Source organism: Balearica regulorum, chromosome 2 (genome assembly GCF_011004875.1).
Source record: "Balearica regulorum gibbericeps isolate bBalReg1 chromosome 2, bBalReg1.pri, whole genome shotgun sequence".
In the NCBI taxonomy this organism is placed as follows: Eukaryota; Metazoa; Chordata; class Aves; order Gruiformes; family Gruidae; genus Balearica; species Balearica regulorum.
In genome coordinates, this window is record NC_046185.1 from 163204697 (window position 1) to 163218822 (window position 14126).

General features: G+C 51.6%; 1 protein-coding gene and 1 long non-coding RNA gene across 2 annotated transcripts in view; both read left to right on the forward strand.

The window, feature by feature from the left end:
* Positions 1-492: 492 nt before the first annotated feature.
* Positions 493-1358, forward strand: LOC142600632 (uncharacterized). Its single transcript, XR_012834223.1, has 3 exons — positions 493-521; positions 688-784; positions 1241-1358. It is a non-coding gene; the product is annotated as an uncharacterized LOC142600632 (long non-coding RNA).
* Positions 1359-11008: 9650 nt separating this feature from the next.
* The window catches only part of GARS1 (glycyl-tRNA synthetase 1), a 31232-nt gene continuing 28114 nt past the window's right edge, over positions 11009-14126 (forward strand). The window contains exon 1 of the mRNA XM_075746777.1: positions 11009-11230. Within this exon, the coding sequence (XP_075602892.1) occupies positions 11060-11230 (171 nt within the window). The 5' untranslated portion in view covers positions 11009-11059. The remainder of the gene's footprint in view (positions 11231-14126) is intronic.

Sequence of the window (14126 nt, forward strand, 5' to 3'; positions counted from 1 at the left end):
CTTTGATTCATCATCATCTAGGAAAAATGCTGGCTGATCCTGCCGGCTCTCCTTCCTCTTGCACCATCTGCTGTTCATGATAGCCATCCCCAGCACAAAGACTCACTGCTTATCTCCACCACTCTGTCTCCTGGGAAAAGGCCACTTCTGGGGTCACTGTTCCTATATGACAGTGCTGAAAGTGACATCTGGGAAGTGGAGCTGTGAAAATGGTGCTGTGCTATGCTCTGGCAATGCAATGGCATCCTGTCTCACTGCTTTTTCTGAGGCTTTGGCTAAGGTAGCGACTCAGAAACATCAGCCTATCCTCAAAGCAATGCCCTCCACAAACCTCTCCACCATGTGAGAGCACCCATATGTTCTGGTGTGCTGGGGAACGTGGCAGTGCTGGCTGTGATTGCAGGTAGGATGGACAGACTGCCAGTCACCACGAACACTGCATCCCCTGCTCTGGATTTGGCAAAAAAGTATGGTCGTGGGATGAGGGAACACATTATATCCCACCAGCTTTGTACCACCAGGTAATGCTCAAGTTTGGCCTCAGTGACCTACCTGTCTATGGTGTGAGTTAAGAATCAAAACCTGACGGTTTCCCATGGGACTCAGACTCCTGAATGATGTAAGCATTTGTGGTCCCTTTCCTACAATAACTACAGAGCGGAGCCAAATGGGTTTTCTCTCCAACAGATGGGCTGCAGACAGGTGCTGTTGGAGGCTGGGAGATGGAAAACCAAAGAAGATGCCCTGACGTGGTCTGTCACTAGTTTGAAGAGAAAAAAAGCAGGTGAGATCTGGTTTCCTTATTCTGCCACACTGTTAGGATCATCTAGCAGTATAATAACACAAATATTTATTAATGTTTCCTCTCTATTCTGGCGGGGCAGGAAAATATTGTTACCTTAAAGACAGGGGAGTGAAATATGTCTTAAAGATAGGAGACTGGGATACGTCCTTTGGGACAACAAGGGTTTGCTTATGTAGCACAGGTCCCAGAAGCAGCAGGGTTGTGTCAGAATGGCATTCTGCAAAATAACAGAAAACAAAAGCTTTTCTCTCTCCCTAAATGAATCAGTTGTCTGTTTCCTTTGTGGTTCACTTTTAAGGGCTTACTGAATTCAAGGAGGATGTGGTCACACACATTGGAAACTCCAGATGCTACAATATATAGACACAAATCTGCATTAAAGTCACATTTTTGATGAATTAAATCTCATGTGTTTTCACTCTGTTTTTCTTGCAGGGTGATGGCAGGCTTCTATAGTTATCATGTCCCTTGGAAACCATTTGCCCAATATCTCTGATATCTCCTCCTTGATTTCTTTGACAGGATCCAGTATTTTGTTATTTACTGATGTCACTGTAGCCTAGGAGAGAAATCAACACAGTCATGAATTACGAGCTATGCTGGTAGGACATTTCAGTCTGATTGTTTGATTTTAGTGTGAACAATCTCCAGATAATTAAAGATGAGTTCAAGCTACAACACTTCACTTCTGGCTTCTGAATCGCCCTAAGTGGTGAGGAGTGTCTGGGTTGAGTACATTCACATGGGTCATTAGGAGGGTGAGATCCTTCAGCAAACATGGACCTGCATGTAGGTCTCAGTTTTGAATAAGCCTAGCATTATAGCAATGCAGCTGTATCTCCACTCTGGAAACTTTCACCAGACTTGGCAAAAAAATCTCAGAATCACTAGGATGAAAACATCACACGTTGTTGCATGACTGTTCTTCAGCTTTACGCGTGACGTCCTACAATTGGTCCTTCACCTGCAGGTCATTTTCATCCCACCTACCACTTTCTGCTGCTGAGCACCTGAGGGAGAAGGAAAGCAGCATCCTGGCCCATGTACTGTCTCTGCAAAGGTTACCACCAGCATCCTCATTTTCTGCACAGAAAGGCAAGTCCAATTGTTGTCTTCAAAAAGAAAAAAGGCCAAAGTCTTACTTTCTCCTTGAACAACAAAACTCTTTGACTCCAAGCAAAAGCAAACTGAAGTCACTGCATTTTGAAATCACTTTGGAAGATGACGTACAGTGCTGTGGTACAACAGCAAAGGGGCGGGTGTCCCTAAGCACACAGCCACCCTAGGGCCCGATTAGAGGAGTAACTCGAACTTTTCCATCTGAGTGCTCCATTTATTATAAATAACTACCATTTTTAATCATAACTGACTGCCCTGCAGTAATGCTATTGTCATCTGCAAGCACTGGAGCGTGGGGGTGAGAAGAGGGTAGGATGTGGTTAGTTATTTGATGGACTCTTTCATGAAGGCTACATTCAGATCTGAAGAGCACCACAATTTGGAAAGTCTGGGCAGTCTTTGGCAAGACCCTCTTTGTACACCCAAACCACAGCACTGCACACGCTCCTCAAGATAGTCAAGACATATGTGAACGCACTCTCGCCTACTCTTGGAGTTTATAGTGCTTACTGCTGGTTAGGAAAATATGGGGACATTGGGTCTGGAGGATGCCTCAGCTTGGGGTTTGGAGATTTAGCTCATGATTTTTAATTCCTTGACATCACATGGGCAAATGCTTTGCTGTCTGATGAACCCCATGGTTTCCACCAAAGTGTTTGACCAGAGAGTTAAGCCCATTATTGTGTGACTCACAAGGTAAAATCAACAACAACAACAACCAACCTTGGAAACACAGCCTGACTCAGTTGCCCTGTAAAATGCCACAATGGCACAAGCAGATACGAAGCAGTATTTTTACCACCTGGGAGGAAAGGAAGCACGGACCTTCTTTGGATATGAAATTAAACCAGTGCTTATTTCTAGCAGGTTCAGCCTAAACAGATTTGGAGCTTATCTTCAAATTTAGGGGTTCCCTGGTGCCCCCCAAGGAGCTTCTCTGCCAGATCCGTTTAGGTCCATTTAGGGAGCAATGGGTTTGTATCGCCTCAGGAGACTCCCTTCGAGAAGCAGGACAGTGAAGGTGGGCACTCATCCCAGCTGTTGTCAAGAAATTGATTTTTGGGTTGACAAGATGAGGGGCTTGCTTTGTGACAGGTGAGACAAGGAAGTCACTAAGAAGCTAAAAACAGAGAAGGAGCAAAATGAATATTTAAGGAAAAAAAAATGCAGCATCTGGCAAAATACTTTGTCTGTATATCCTTCTCTGGGGAAATGGTTATTCACCCCTGATTTGAGATGGAGGTTGTGACTCCTCTCAGGATGTACATATGAAGCGCTGCTGCACTGCATGTGTGATGGCCTGGATGGACAACTCAGTCCCTAGGGAAGTGTTTGGTGACTGGTGGCTTTGATGAGACCTATAGGAAAGCCACTCGTGGTGGAGAGAAGCACTTCAGATCCCAGCTGGTTCACCTTTTACATGTAGTCGTAAAAAATCAAACGATCATTTAGCATGCAATCAGTGGGTGGAGTAAGGTTTTTTAAAACCAGAACTATAATAGGTCATGGCCAGTCACTAATCTCTAGCTCTCACGGTCAGAGGTCCCCTCCGATGCACGGGGGACTCTCCTATCCTGCTCTGATGCCACATGGTGGGTGACAGCCTGGAAATCCCTGTGGTCTTGGAGTTCCCCCAGGCTCTGGACCCATGCACGGGGTGAAGGCACTGATTGACATTCAATGGCCTGTCCTACCAGAGACTGGATGGAAAATATTGATTTGCTTTAAGAGCTCAGGAGAGGAGGCAGATTCGCAGATGCAGTTGTCTCTCTGTTCACAGTGAGAGCGAGGACTGCCAGGGCTCAAGCTTTCTACATAGGCATTGACCCTGGTGGGCTGACCACTGGATCTGACATCACACCACCCATTTGGGTCCTTGCACTTCCTGTGGGCTTGTCTCTACGTGGGGGCAAAGGGAATACAAAGACATACCTCCTCCCATGCCATGCTGAAGGCTCCAGTCATGGAGCAGGAGGATAACACTGAAATAAGTCTCCATGAAATGCAAGATCTTGTTCGTCTACACCAAACCACAATGCAGACCCCTGTCTCCTATGTCAGCCACTGTGTAGCCAGCAAACATTAAATAAGCTGCTGTCTCTCCCAAGCTGGGCCATATTCATCCTGGCAGCCCCAAGATGCCATCTCTTGCTGCTCCTTCTACGAAATGCCACATCCTCTCTGGGGGATGTTTTCAAGCCAAGGTCCCCTTTCAGACCTGAGCTTCAAGGCTAGGAACAAGACACCTGGGATCAGATGTAGAGGCAGAAGAAAATATGAAAACATATTCAACATGGCGACAGCAATAACTGGTTCAGATTTGTTCAGCTCATGCATATGTATCGGTGCTGTCAGAAGTGGGATTTAAGAGCATCACCAGCATTGAGGTGCCACTGTTTTCTGAGTGCTGCACGTGGGTGCAGTTACTGCCCCGCTGAGGGAGGTCATTAATCTTTCTCCTGTGATTGCCTTGAGTGCCGGAGCAGCAAAACGCTTGTTCTGCAACACCCCGCACTCAAATCAGCAGCACTTGGAGGGGAAGTCCAAAGAAATGGCTCCTTGGAGGACAACCCACACGCACCCACTTGAAGGACAGAGGCTCCTCTCCAGGAGTGCCACAGCCACTTTGCAATTTGGGAACCCTGAGGTTGATAGCACCTCCGCAGCACACATCTGAAGGGGCACTTCATCTTCTCTGGCTGAAGGAATTTGTCTTAACTAAAGCGTTTCAATTAAAAGTCAAGACTGAATCACCGCAAAGTGCCGGAGACAAGAGTCATTAATATTGGAATGCAAGTTTTAAATTATTTTTAATATGCTCTGCAAGGCATACATAAAAGGCCCTTAATATGCATTTCAACTCCTTGCATTAGGGTTTGCAGAATTTAAATTCACAGCAGTGAAAGGGGCGGAGAAGCAACCTGAATTTCTACCAGAGCTCTTGCAGATCCAAACCTGGGAGACCGCCAAGCTGTCAGGCAGGTGTGACCCAATGGATCAGACCTTTTTGGTGGCTTGTGCCAAAATGAACTGGTGGTCCCAGTCCCTGGAGGATGGATGTTGTGGCACATCATTGACACGGGGACAAGTCTTGGAGTGCCTGAAGGTGATAGCAACTGGCATTTTGCTTGGCCATCTCGACCAGTATCAAATATTCGTGGGCACTATCGATAATTTAAGCATTACCTGACCATCCGCTCGTAAGAAGAGCAGAAAGGATGAGGATGGGCTGAGCCGCAGATTTTAGCTCTGAGGGCTGCAGGTGCTCATGCTTGGGGACCCCAGATCTTCACGCCCAGCATTCAGGTGCCCTGTCAGCATACGCCATAGATTTAATAACTCTCTCCCTGCATAGGTACAGGGCTAATTTTGTGGCCGGCGCACAGCAAAACACGCTGATACTCCTGCCTCCTGCTGCAGACTGTGAGAGGAGGAAACCCATCATCTCACAGCAGGAGCATGGAGAGGAACAAGCTTTCCCAAGGTGAGAAGGGAAAAAGGGACCCGTCCAAGAAGGCACTTGTGGGAGTGCAGGGGGCTAGGTGGTGCGAAGCTAGGAGTGTGCCTAAGCATTTGGCTGGATCAGGGCCAGGGGTGCAGAAAAGAAACTTCTGGCAAGGAGAAACCTCTAGGAAGAACCAAACCCTAAAGGAAGCTCAGGGTGAGGTTTGTGCTTCCTATTTCAGTCTAAAAAAAGCCCTGTCCCAGAGGGGGTGAGTTTCAGTAACATCCAGCATGTCTGCCCCCCCAACTGGATAGCCTATTTCTTTGTATCCAGAATGGGGATGACAAAGGTAAAGCACGTGGAAGCCCCACAGTGCAGATGCATCCTCAGAGCATCCTTCCCTGCAGTCAGCATCCCGGAGCCCAGGGACAGAGCACCGTCACCCTTTGAACGGTTCATAGGAGGAGGGATGCACTGAACGGAGCAGAGACAGTTGCCACAGCTAACTTTACACCCAGAGATAAAAGCAGGGCCAGGGCACAGATTTATGCCACGGTTATTTGCATGCTCTGTGCCATGGGTTTGGATGGGGCCAGCTGTTTCTCTCCCCAGACAGCCCTCAAACACAGCTTGGGGGAAACCAGGAGCTGGGGATTGCGCCCTAGAAGCAGGCTGGATGGAGCCACCCTGTTTTGGAGGTTAAAAAAAAATGCAGCCCTGTAGAAGAAAGCCAGGTTAAGCCATTTATGTGCATGCCTCAGGCCCTGCTTAGTTTACTGCAAGCCTAAAAATCCCCAAGTGCTGGGAAATCATCTTGAACCTTGTATGCACATTGGAGCGGCTCAGCTTGTGCTTGGAGGGATGCATCTGTCTGATTTTGCTACCTTGATGCTTGAAATGAGCTAGGGAAAAGCAGGCAGCTTTTCGGAGGAGGGGAAAATAAACCCAAACAACCCAAAGGCAGAAAAGAAAAACAGAAAGAAACCAAAAGCGGGGGCGGGAGGGAAGGAAAAGGGAGGATTTTGTCTCGGGGAAAGGCAGCCCCGGAGGCGTCGGAGCCTCGGAGGACCGTCCGTGCCGTCGCCCCGCGTTGCGAAAGATCCTTTCGCTCGGGCTCGGGTGCCCCTCGGTTTTTGCAAAGCATCCCGGCACGGAAACTCTGGCCCACGCTGCACCTCCCAAAAAGCCAGCGGGAATGCTGGAAAGCTGGGAGGCCCCGTGCCGGGGCCAGGAAAAGCGTCAGGGCTGCGGGGAGCGGAGCGGAGCGGAGCGGAGCGGGCGGCGAGGAGCCGTCTGCCATCTAGCGGCATCGGGCCCGGGGCACCCACCCTCGCAGCCCGGGCAGAGAAAAACACCCCAAAGCAAAGCCCAGACATACCCCCCCCACCCCGACACTCTTTTGCCCCACATCCTTCTGCACGCAGGAGGAGCGGTTGTTGTTTCGGGGGGGGGGGGTTTCGAGGGGGGTTCTGCCAGCGGGGTCTTGTGCATCTGCCAGGAAAGTGCACCGAGATGTAAGTGCGGTGGAGCGTGAATGTATTTGCAAACGGCCGAGCCAGGCTGAACCAAGAAGCCATGTACTCCTGGGTGTGTATTCCCCCCCCCCCCCCCCCCCCCCCCCCCCGCACGGCTCCTTTCCCCCTCTTTAGGCCTCTGCAGAGGATTTTTCCCCCTTTCCCTCCCTTAAAAGAAATCCCCCGTGGCTGGAGCAGGGCTCTCCTCTCCTCTCCATCCCTTCGCATCTCCTGCAGCCTCCTTCCTGCCTCCTATTTTGTGGCCTCGCCGCTCCCGAGGGGGACCCAGGGAGGTGGAGCAGTGGGGGGGGGGGGACACAGCTGCGTTTCTATTCTTCCTTCAGTGACCTCATATCTTCTTAACACCCCCCCCCAACCTTTCAGGGGGTGCTGATACCTCTCTGTTTCTGCACCAAAAAAGTTTGCAAGCTGAAGGGGAGGGTGGGTGTGATGCCTGCACCCCCTTTCCCTTTGCCTCTTTCTGCAAATTCCCGTGTGCAATAAATCCCCTCTTGTGCTGGGGCCTCCCCTGTGCAGTGGGGCTGATGTCCCATTTCATCCCCACGTAATAGCCTCATACCCACTGAAGGAAATGGAGGTGGCTTTTCAAAGGCCACCCCGGAAGAGGGTGGAGTAATGTTCTCCCTGTGACCCCATCCTGCCCCACAGCCCCATGGGGTCCTTCAGAGACCCAACATGGGCATCCTCAAACTGCTCCCCCTCAAGGTGCTTATTGAATGCAAAGAGGCACAGAGCTGGAATCAGATTTAAAAGGAGGGAAAAAGCTGGGCTCTAGACAGTCATGAGATGTTCACAGTGGTGATGGTGTGCCAAAAGCGCCGGTGGTTCACTCGCCCGTGAGAGTGTCGAAAACGAAGCCAGTGCTGGGTCCTCCTTGCAAACCAGCACAAAGCGCGGAGCTCTTTGTAGCATCAGCTCAAGAGAGATCCTCTGTGCTGGAGGGGGTCTGAGCAGTTTGGCAGCACCCTGAGACCCAAAGGGATGGGGGAGATGGCATGAGCACATGCTGGGTGTATGCCCTGGTCCACAGACCCCCCGTCAGCAGGGGATGCACGAAGCCCTTCCACACAGCTCCGTATGAAGCTTTATTTTTAGCTCCGATGTAAGCTTCTTTATGATACCCAGAAATATTTAGCCCTTCCCACTGAAATCGGCTTTGAGATGGGGTCCAGCCAACCTCAGGTGTGACCCAGTTCTGGGGGTCCAGTTTGCTCACCGGCTCTCATTTGCAGCTATGGTTTGGTACAAAATACTGCCTGATTTTCCTCCCTTCCTGCACAACCTAGCAAGGATCCAGCAGCGTGCCTTGGACCCTAAATCACGCTGTACCATTGCAAAAGGGGCAGTCGGGGTTTCCTTGTGCGCTCCCTACTCACCCTCCTCTAACCTTGCTCAGGAAATGTATCGACTTTCCTATTTCTTCCCTTTTTTCTTCTTTTATTTGCTTTGATCCTTCATCCAAAAAGCCAACATGACTGTAGAAGTTCAAGTTGACTGTACAGTCCAATCCTTGTGCAAGCCCAGAGCATGGGCAGTCAAATGTGCAATGGATTTATTCACAAGGCTAGGTCTTGCTCCATAAGTGCTCTCAGCCATGTGCTTTTTAAAGTCCTTTGGGGGAAGAGCTGCACCCCCAGCTAGGTGGGAATGGGCAGGAAGGAGGTCTTTTTGGCCCTTGTGTTGAGGTTGTCCTGTACCAGCTGGCCACAGTGTGGGGAATGTTTAATTTGCAAGGAAAGACGTTGCTGGGGTCAGCAGTGTGTGCAAGGCAAGATTTTATGGAGGGAAAAAGGCTCCAGGCATCAGCCTGACCCATCTCCATCCTCCTGATGGAGGGCCAAGCCCGCCCAGCCACGGAGGAAGGGAGGAAGTCTTCTAGGAAGGGGGGGGAAAAAAAAAAAAAGCATTTTGGAGAAGTGCTGCTACCTGGTCCTCAGCACAGGAGAACCGAGCTGCGCCCGGTCACTGGGGTTTCCCATCTCCCTGTGTCCTGACCAGGTTTCCTCCATGGTCCCGGTCAGTCTGCCCTCGACTGCCGGCATTGCAGCAGCTCTTCCCAATCCCCCACAGGAGACATTTCTTCTGGGGCCCATTCCACTACCTTCACATCTGAGATCGCCATGACAAGCTAGAAGGGGGTGCAGCGTCCTTATGCTCTTGTCAGCATTGGGTTAATTAAAAAAAAAACCTAATCAGGAATAGAGAAAAGCTCAGCGTTAACCTCACGGTAGAGCGGTTTCCAAGTAGGTACGCCAGCGAAATAAAAACAGCAATTTGCAGCTAAATAAAAATAACAATTAAGCATTTGAAATACAAATATACCATTCAGAACAAGCAGATAAATATTCAGATGCGTTCATTACAAGGTTGAGGTTGTCTCTTAAATAAAGAGACAGGTACAAAATAGCAGCCTGAATACTCCAATTACAGCGACATCACATCAACGCCGACGCTCCGGGTGCCAGGCGTCGGGAAGGGGCGAAGGGGAGAAGGAAGGGGCAATGGGGAAAGCGTGCATGGGAAGCATTTATTTTTTTTTAATTGGTCTTAAATTTTGTTTTATGTAACCACTGTTCGGCTTCTCCTTCATGGAGGGCTTTAATTCCCAGGGGTGGGAAGTTCTCCCGTGGCACCAGTGCTCCTCGCGGCTCCTCTTTCTGACGTGGGGCTGTCCTCCCTCCCCGCGCAGCCCCACCACGCCGGTGCCTGTGGGGCAAAGCAGGATTTGGCCTCCTGCCCCAAACCCAGCCGGAGGGGTCTGGCAGCGGGGTGCTGCCCGTCCCGGCGCGGTGCCCAGGCAGCGGAGGGAAGACCGCGCATCAGTGAAAAGCAGAACTGCGCCAAGCCCCAAAACTACAAAGCTTTTGGAGATCAAATGCTGCAGCTGATTGGAAAAAAATAACAAATAACATTTCCATCCATCCATTTCCCCCCCCCAGCGCTTCCCCCCACGGGGGTCACGGGCTGGGGACGTGGCTCAGGGCCAAAGGGACAACGTGGCCTGGGTGGGTGCTAGCGGTGCAGAGCCCCGGGGGGGCTGTTCGGGGGGTGTCTGGGGCTGCGATAGGGCGATGGGTGTTCGCCTCCCCGGGGGGCGTGTAACACTTCTGGGGGTGACAAATATCCCCGGGGGGGGGGGACGACACACAACAGGTATCACCTCTGGCCCACGCACACTGGGGGTGGGGGACACAGCAGGTACTGCCCACGCACAGCGGGAGGAGCAGAAGCCGTCCCCCTGCCCCACGCACCCCCGGGGGGGCAGCAGATATTGGCCACACACACCGCGGGGGGCAGCAGGTACTGCCCACGCAGAGCGGCTGGGGGGAGCAGAAGCTATCCCCCTGCCCCAAACACACACGGGGGGACACACACAGGTATTCACACACCCACACACACGGGGACACACACACAGGTATTCACAGACACACGGACACATGGGGACACACACACACACACACACAGGTATTCACACACACACGGGGACACACACCCACACACACGGGGGGACACACACAGGTATTCACACACAGACGGACACACGGGGGGACACACACACACAGGTATTCACACCCCCACACACCGGGACACACACACACCCCTACACAGGTATTCACACACCCACACACCGGGACACACACACACAGGTATTCACACACACCCACATACACACAGGTATTCACACACACCCACACGGGGACACACACACAGAGGTATTCACACACACACAGACAGAGGTATTCACACACACACACGGACACACACACACACCCCCACACACACAGGTATTCACACACACACACACACAGGTATTCACACACGGACACACACACACGGACACACACCCACACACACAGGTATTCTTTCACACACGCACACACACACGGACAGCACAGCAAGTAGTGCGCAGCCCGCGCACGCGCAGCCCGCCCGAGGCGCGCGAGGTACCGACGGGGTGCGCGTGACGCACACGTTCCCGCGCGCCCCCTAGCGGCCCGCCGCCGCCCTACCGCGCCGTGCCGAATCTGCGGCGGGGCGGACGGCGGCGGCGGCCGCTGCCCGTGCGGAAAGTGCGGCGGCGGGGCGCGGGCCGGCTTTACGCCGGGCGGGATTTCATCATGCGGGGGGGGGCAGGGCGGCGCGCCGCGCCTCTCCATGCCGCTGCCGCCCCGTAGCGTCCTGCCCGCCCTGCTGCGCCGCCTGCGCTTCATCGCCTGCCCGCTCGCCGCCCCTCTCCGCTCCCGGTCCGCCCCGGCCGTGACCCCCATGGACGGTCCGCAAGCTGAGGCGCTGCTCGCGCCCCTCCGGCAGGCGGTGCGGCTCCAGGTAACCCGCCTCGGCCCGGGACCCCCGCTGAAGGGGGGGTGGGACGGATCACCCGGCGGGGAGGACCCGCCTGAGGAGGGATCCCGGCTGGGGGACGGCGGTTTCGCTGAGAGGGTCGCCTGTGTGACAGAGCCGCCCGGAGCTCCGTGCCCGCGGCGGCCGGCCGGTGCCTCGGCTCGGGTCTGCGGGGAGGTGTCGTCGTGCCCCCGTGCCCCCCCTTCCCCCGAGCCCTGCCGGCTTGCGTGGGGTGTGCTCCGGGGGGGGGGGGGGGGCTTGCCCCCCTCCCTGCGGAGTGAATGCAGTGTTTCCCCTCAGCCCCACAGGGCCCGGCTTTCGCGACCCTCAGGCCCCGCGCTGTGGGGCACTGCGGTACCCTGCGGGCTCCAGCGGTGAGCCGGCAGTACGGGGGGTGCCGGTGGGTTTGCTCGCGGCTCCTGGCCAGGGTCGGTTCCCTTGGGTGCAGGGTCTGCAGGTGTCTCCCCTCGGGTGGGTCGTGCTCTGTCTACCCCAGAGAAGTGGGCTGGCTGGGAGTGCGTGGGTGGCTGCCTGTGGAGGTTTCCCGTAGACTGCCCTTTCCCCTCCCCGTAGTGATGGTGTGTGTTAGAGCTGTCTTGCAGAACTGGATCGGTGCGTCAGTCTACCTGGCTTTCCTCTTCTGGGCTTGATGGCTGGTCTGTGCCCAAGCTAGAGCTGACTTTGTCATGCTTTTAGGGCCCCGCAGCTGCACGTTTTCTTTATAAAACAGCCTGCATAGGTTTCCTTATTCCATAGGGTCACACGATGACTTCCCTTTAGAGCTGAGCATGTGTGGGGTTTTGGAGGTCAACGATATTCTCAACAGTTTCATATTTGCCTGATGCAGTAAAGGTTATTAATTTCCTTGCACATTTTCCATTTCATCATTCTTATTTGTCTAGATATGTAGCTGTGTGCTATTAGCTGGTACTGCATCACATTCTCTTTCCATCCCCCTCACAGATGAAGCTATTATCTTTCGCTTCCTTCTTACCTGTGAAGGATTTGATTTGGTCTTTATTTCCTAAGTAAATCCTGATCTTGGCACCCTTGCTGTGTATGTTAATGGCAGCGGAGCCTGCTTGCAGCACATGGAAATTCCGCTTCCTCCTTGCTTTAGCAGCAAGACCTATATGTGTGTGGGTTCCCCACATGCCTCCTTTAAGTGGTTGAATCCATAGCCTTCTGCTTAGCTGCACACATAGCTACGTGTGTGTCCCATGTATTCGTAGATTCGTGCATGTGTTTTCCCATTAAATGAGTGGATTTATGGCCCTCTAATTATACCAGCACCAGCACTTCAATGAGTTTTTATTATGAATCATTGTACAGCATAATGCCTTGGCAAGAGGGCTCCTTGTAAATAAAACGATTTCTGGAACTAGCCAATTTATTTTTTAAAATCCTGTATCTTGGGTGCTGTCATTTACCTTTAAAGTATCAATGCCCCCTTTCTTTCTGGCTGCCCATGGGATTGGGACAGGAGTGTGGGGTGCCAGGGAAGGTTTGTGGGTAGATTTGTATAGCTGGGACCATGGATATTGTGTCGTACAGCTGACAGTAGTAATTTATGGAGATGTTTGCACAAGAGGAAAGGCAGGGAGTAACGAAGTTTGGGGTAGTTGATACCTTATGATGGAGGGGACCCTGTCTGTCAGCTTGTGGAGAATCGGTTTAATTAAACCCAAGGGACTCTTAACCTATGGAGTGGAAAGTGAGCAGCATATCTTCCTGCAGTACTGCCTGATGCAATAAGCTGCCGTGATCCAGGGGTGGATCCCTCTCTGCTTTACTGGTCTATGGGACAAAGCTGCAGCAAAATTTGCCACATCGAGTGCTGCTGTGCACTCCTCTTCTGGGTTGGGCTCAAGATTGTAGCTTTTATTAGATTGAGACCTGTCAGCAAACAGAATTATTTGCTTCAGTTGTGGTTGTTTTTTTTTTCTTTCTCCTCGCGTATGTCTGAGTCCTCTTACTTATAGATCAGGACAAAGAGTTGCTGTATGCTGCTTCTAGATGCTCAGCAATGAGCAGGGTGATAGCTCTGTTGAGTCAGCAGTAGCTATTTTGCTGCTGCCTTGATGTTTTTCCACTGCCGACCCCCTAGCTCAACAAAGGCAATTTGGATTTACTACTTTAAAAGGAAAAAAAAAAAAAAGATCAGATCCCTCCCTCTGCCACGTTATGCAGGAATGGCAGTTGAAGTCCTCAGCCCTAGAGTGAAACTTTCACATTTTGGTGTAACTAGTTAACAGGAAGGAAACAGTTGATATGTTCTGTTCTTGTAGGCGATGGGGTTAGGAAGCCTGACAGGATTCTTACTTTTCTTTCTTTTTTTTCTGTGTGCTTGTTTGAATGCAGTCTGTTGAGTCTTCCTCCTTTTATTAATAAAATTAGCCTTTGAGCCCCTCAGTCTCTGAAGTGCTTTTAGCTTTTCTAACCTGATTACTGAATGACAATCTGTGTATTCTCTTCTCTTTGGTTTCTCAGTTGCCTGTAATATGCATGTCAGAAAAGCTTAGAATTTATGAAAAAGCTGGTATTATGGAAATGTTGTAGTCTCTTTGAATTGTTTTTTTTTTTCTTTTTGTTTAATGGAAAAGTGCAAGGTGCAAGAAAAATGCTGAACTTGGAGCATCCCATTCTTAGAACATCCCACTTGAGAAGGCGTTGACATCTCTGTGCTTTTTCTTCCTGGGTCAGCTCCTTTGTCCTTCTCAGTAATTCAGGACAGACTATGGTTTTGGCTGAAGAAGAGTGGACTTTTAATTAATGTATCTCCAAGAGCAAGCTGGGCACGACTGCTGAGAATAGTGTTCAGAAAAGCGTGCTGTTGGGTATTTAGGGGTTGAGCAGTTCCTTGGGATGAAAGGCGAGAATC